Source organism: Ictalurus punctatus, chromosome 5, assembly GCF_001660625.3.
Source record: "Ictalurus punctatus breed USDA103 chromosome 5, Coco_2.0, whole genome shotgun sequence".
NCBI classification, from domain to species: domain Eukaryota; kingdom Metazoa; phylum Chordata; class Actinopteri; order Siluriformes; family Ictaluridae; genus Ictalurus; species Ictalurus punctatus.
Window position 1 is genome coordinate 2,984,818 of NC_030420.2, and position 5,000 is coordinate 2,989,817.

Consider the following 5,000-nt stretch of genomic DNA (forward strand, 5'->3'; position numbering starts at 1 on the left):
ACCCAAGATTCAAAACTCAGTTCCTACATTACGACGTCTCAATATACGTTTCCACTCCGGCAAAAATCAGCATCGCATCTGGAAACATTGTGTTTTCACTTCCTGTTGATTTTACCTGTGTATGGTACGCCAAAAATATGGTAAGCCAAAATGCTCACATACACCAGACTTTAAGGATTTGAAAGAACGTTCCGGTTCCAGCTTCCTGCTGACCCTAGCTATATTTACAGACTTATACGCTAGCACACTAGAGACTTGCCTTGACTAGCACGATTAGGAGAAGCAAACCTCTCCTGGTTTGAGATTAAAAAGGAGGTTTGATCTCGGGTTTGATCACGTTCGACTGTTTGTTTGGCCTCGTGTCATTTTACGACGAACGACCTATGTTATTTATTATGGGGTGTGTTCAGTCTATTATTCGATACCACGTTAATATTCTTCCACCCCTTGAATTCGCTCCAACTTTACAAAGTGACTCATGAAACACAATACGATAGCTGCTATAAGTGATAGCGGTCTTCTGTCGAAACGAAGGAATGGATGCCTGCGATTGGCTGTTATCGCCCTGATTGACAGGGGAGAAGGGAGCTTCACCCAGACACGAGCGGAATCATACTCGGTCGAGCTTTGATGACGGGGAGCGGACGTTCCTGTAAATCCTGGAAGGCGTTCCTATCCAAAGCTCCTTACGAGGTTTAAAGGTCTTACTCAAGCCGACAGTCCTGGCTCATCCAAGTCACTGGTCTTGAGGCTGGACCGCTTTCTGAATTCTGAATCAAGAACGGATATTAAAAAAAAATTCACATTTAATGCTGCGCTTTCCTTCATTTCGTTCCTCTCTCTCTCTCTCTCTCTCTCTCTCTCTCACTCCATGTTTTCTCATTCACTCTGGCGGTAATGTGAAAAACGCTGTCGAGTACATAGCGTATGTTCCAGGGCCTGGGGCGAAATCACGGCTCCTATAGAGCACGTTGCACGATTCTGATGGATGGGCACTCACACGGGCAGAGCGCTGACGCAAGCAGCACACATACGCTGAGACTGTATTCATATCCTGGCCCAGATTACAGCTGTAACACACACACACACACACACATTAACATGATACATACGGACATGCAGGCTACGAGCGCAGTTATCCCACAGGACATGAAAAGACACGTTTGTACGCTCGGTTATATTTAAAGACGGGACAAAACGCTCCCCGAACCCAGAATCTGTGTCTTATATCGTCTCTGATTTCCAGTCACTTTTGTTTTTCACACAAAAAGAGGCGGATATTACGACTGCTCATAACTGTCAGAGATAAACCGAAGGCATCGATCATGCGTCCGGTGAAAACCGGGAAATTTCTAGACTGAATTGTGACTTTTCTTCTTCTTTTTTTAATTTCCTCCCCCTCGGTCATAAGCTGTATACGGATCGCGTTAGCGTTGCACGGAGCGTCCGGAAGCATCGCAGCGTCCGCTATAAAAACGGCAAAGTTTTGACCGTACGCTTTTAACGACGGCGTTTAAGCGTAAGATCCGAAGACTGTAACGTGCTCCGGTGAAGCTCGTCGTGTCACGGTGTTCGGAAGTTGCGGGAAAAGTGACAGAGATCCAACCCGACCGCTTGCGACTTTCAGGATTCCGAAGCCCTGGGCCAGAAAGGTGACGGCGAGACGGGTCACGCCGAATGACACGCCCCCCAACTCACTACCTTTTGTTCGATTTTTTTGTTGTTGTTGTTGTTGTTGTTCAAACTTTTTTTTCATCATGGCTTTTCTTTTTTTTTTTTTGAAAAGCGAGTATGCTTTCAGTCGAAGCAGTGTGTACTGCACAATAAGCTCTAAAAATACTTGACCTGACTGAGAAATAAAGCATGATTACCCTTCGGTCTTATTTTACATGATTATACGTTCACATCTATTTTTTGGACTGGCAGACAAAACCAGAGACATACCCCATGTCTAGCAAAAAAATTTTTATATGCTATTGTTTTCACAGCTCTTTTTGATAGTGAGTTACAGGCTAGAGTTGCGTTTTGAATCCTTCGACTCTGTTCGGTCACAGCACAGGCAATCAGAGTGTCTCCTCTCGCCGTGCTCTCCTCCAGGTCCTCCGTTCCCTCCGCAAGACGTCCAGGTGCATTGTGGGACATCGCCGGGGGTGCTGCAGGTGCGCTGGAAGCCCCCTCCTCTCACATCGAGCAACACCTCCAACGGCGCCAACGTCATGGGCTATGTGGTCTGTACCAAAGGTCAAAAGGTCAGTACGTGGGATAAATGCGTTATCGTCATCACCTCCTTGTGTTAGTAACGAGGCTACACTGTATCCTTATAATCTGATATCAATTACATGTTCAAGTTATGTTGTTTGGAGACGCTGGTCTGACATTACTCTCTGTCGCCATCTGCTGAGGGATAAGTAGCATAGCACATATCAGTGTGTATAATTTTATACAGTATAGATATAGAAGATTCGACCATCTCCTTGATTTAAAGAACGAAAAACGAATCCGGATGAAGATGATCGGTTAGAATTGTAAAGAAAAGTACCGATTTGTAGTGTAGCCTCTGCGTGGACTGTATAAACGAGGGTGTGCCTCAATCCCTCAGTGATTTTAGCTCTACTGATGATGTCATGCTGTCGGTTCGTATCCGGTGTGCGGACCGTTGATCGTACAAAATAAACATCTCTGTGTGTGGTGTGTAATAGATCGCGGAGGTGATGTTCCCCACGGCGGAAAACGTGACGGTAGAGCTGAATCGGATCCAGTGTCTGGAAGCACGCGAAGTCGTCGTACGCACCATCTCAGCTCAAGGCGAGTCACAAGACTCCAACGCTGCCTCGATCCCACACAACCTACTGCCTGCTCCGTCCCAGTCCCACCCTCACCCGCCCCCCTTTCCCCCAAACTACCCACAGAGCTTCCCCCACCCACAACCACCGCCAACACCACACACACAGCCACCTCCTCCTCCTCACCCTCAACCCCAAATCCACCCTCCGCCATCCTCCGCTCAGCCGTTCCCCAAACCCAAACTCCTCCCAAGTGCCCGAGATGCCCATGCCAAAGACCCGGAGGCAGACAGGAGGCAGTGCCAGCCCTGGGAGCCTCACCAACGAGCCCCGTCGCCTCTTCCACCCCCGACCGCCAGAAGTCACGGCCTGGAGCCACCAGCACCACCAACGCATGTGACCCAGAGGATCCTGCCCCAGCCTCAGGGAACGCCAATCTCCAACACGGTGGCACGTGCCATGGCGAGGCAGGCAGCCCAGAGACACGGCGCCAATCATAAGGTGAACGTCAGGATGCTCGGAATCTGACCCGAATGTTACAAATATCATTTTTATCACAGTAGTAATTAGCGACTCTAAACTGAACGTCACCGTGCGTCAGAGCTTCTTCGGACTATCAGGAGGAACCCAGTCCCGCTGAACGTGATCGATATCGTTCGCCCGCCGCTTACACACACGCTTCAGGTCTGGAAAGGAATAGGAGCGAGTTAATAATATCACTTTTTTCTAAATTTGCGATGCAATTTGTAGTGTTTTTTGTGCTTTTTTGCGGGAAAACTACTCGAATCGGCGAAATCGCGATCGCACGAAATAGCTCTGCGCGCTCTTTCAGAGATGTTTATCGGTAAACGAGACCTTTTAGCTGCACTCGTGTTCGACGCACGTGAATCTGAGAGGGCTTTGGCTGAACGCGCGTCGTGACGACGTCACGTGACACGCCTCGGCCCGAATCCGCGCAAAATCTGCGGTAATTTTGAAAAATCGCATGCTCCTCCGAATATCGCGTTAATTTCTTCGATCACAAAATCCTGAGGGGACTGATTATTAATAATGTGCGTGTGTGTGTGTGCGCGTGTGTGTGTGTTTCAGCCGGAGAGAAGGAACATCTTCAGTGAGAGGAACAATGCTCCTCACTCCGACGAGGAGGACGATGTTTACGACTCGCCCCACGCCAGGCGGAGAGGAGCCTCGGTGGACGACTTTCTCAGGGGCTCCGAAACGAGCAGACATGTAAGACGTAGGAAGGAATATAATGCGCATAGTTAAGTAATATTTAATGATCATTTATGATAATAAATAATAATACGATGTAGTTTACGATATCGTTTATCACCATGGAGTGTTTTTGCTCCGGAGGTCTTCGCATTCTTTTTCTTTTGTATTCTCTTTATTCTTCCTTGTATTTTTTTCCTTCCACCTTCTTTCTCTCTCTCTCTCTCTCTCTCTCTCCAGCCCCACCACCACTCCCACAGCGAGGAGTACTGCACGGAGAGCAGCCGAGGTTCGGATCTGTCCGACATCATGGAGGAGGACGAGGAGGAGCTCTACTGCGAGATGCAGCTGGAGGAAGGCCGGCGGCGGAGCATCAGCTCGCACAACACGCTCAAGGTACGGAGCACACGCTCGAGCGGCCGGCACGTGTGTGTGTGTGTGTGTGTGTGTGTGTGTGGAGTGCAGCGGGGGCTGGTCCTCTGGGTATACGCAGAGGGATGGAGCATGCAGTGGTGTATAGGGCGCCTCCTAGAGGAAGGAAGGAAGGTGTTAGCCAGTGCATACTGATGTACTCGGGGGTTGAGTTTATGCAGGCACAGTTTTAAACACAAGGGCTGCAGAGACTAAAGGGGATTGGATGAGACTCTGAGGTTTCAGAAGATTTCTGGTTAGAGTAGAGGTTAAGGCTTAAGGGAGACTAATGAGGACGTAACACCCTGCTCTTTACTGGGATACAGTGGCTTTGTACTAAACCTCATGTACTGTTCACTGCCTTTTAGGCAATGTTCTGTCCCTTCGAGCAAACATTATATGTTCTTATTGGTTATTAGCAATATTTTAATAGGGGATGTGTTTGGGGATCCTCCTGATGGCAAGATGATGAGTGGTCTTTTTTTGTTTGTTATTTTTGGCTGAAAAGCATCGTTTCTGTAATATAAACAACATGTATTTTAAAAAAGAAGAAGAAGAAGACTTTTTCCTGATTATTATTCACACACAATAATT

The 5,000-nt window shown here is 48.0% G+C and overlaps 1 protein-coding gene across 6 annotated transcripts in view; it reads left to right on the forward strand.

The window, feature by feature from the left end:
• Positions 1–5,000, forward strand: part of rimbp2b (RIMS binding protein 2b) — an 83,873-nt gene that overhangs the window by 63,205 nt on the left and 15,668 nt on the right. For all 6 annotated transcript variants that reach the window (XM_047155382.2, XM_017468795.3, XM_017468796.3 and 3 more), the window contains 4 exons: positions 2,098–2,249; positions 2,700–3,284; positions 3,873–4,013; positions 4,236–4,391. In XM_047155382.2, the coding sequence (XP_047011338.1) occupies positions 2,098–2,249; positions 2,700–3,284; positions 3,873–4,013; positions 4,236–4,391 (1,034 nt within the window). The remainder of the gene's footprint in view (positions 1–2,097; positions 2,250–2,699; positions 3,285–3,872; positions 4,014–4,235; positions 4,392–5,000) is intronic.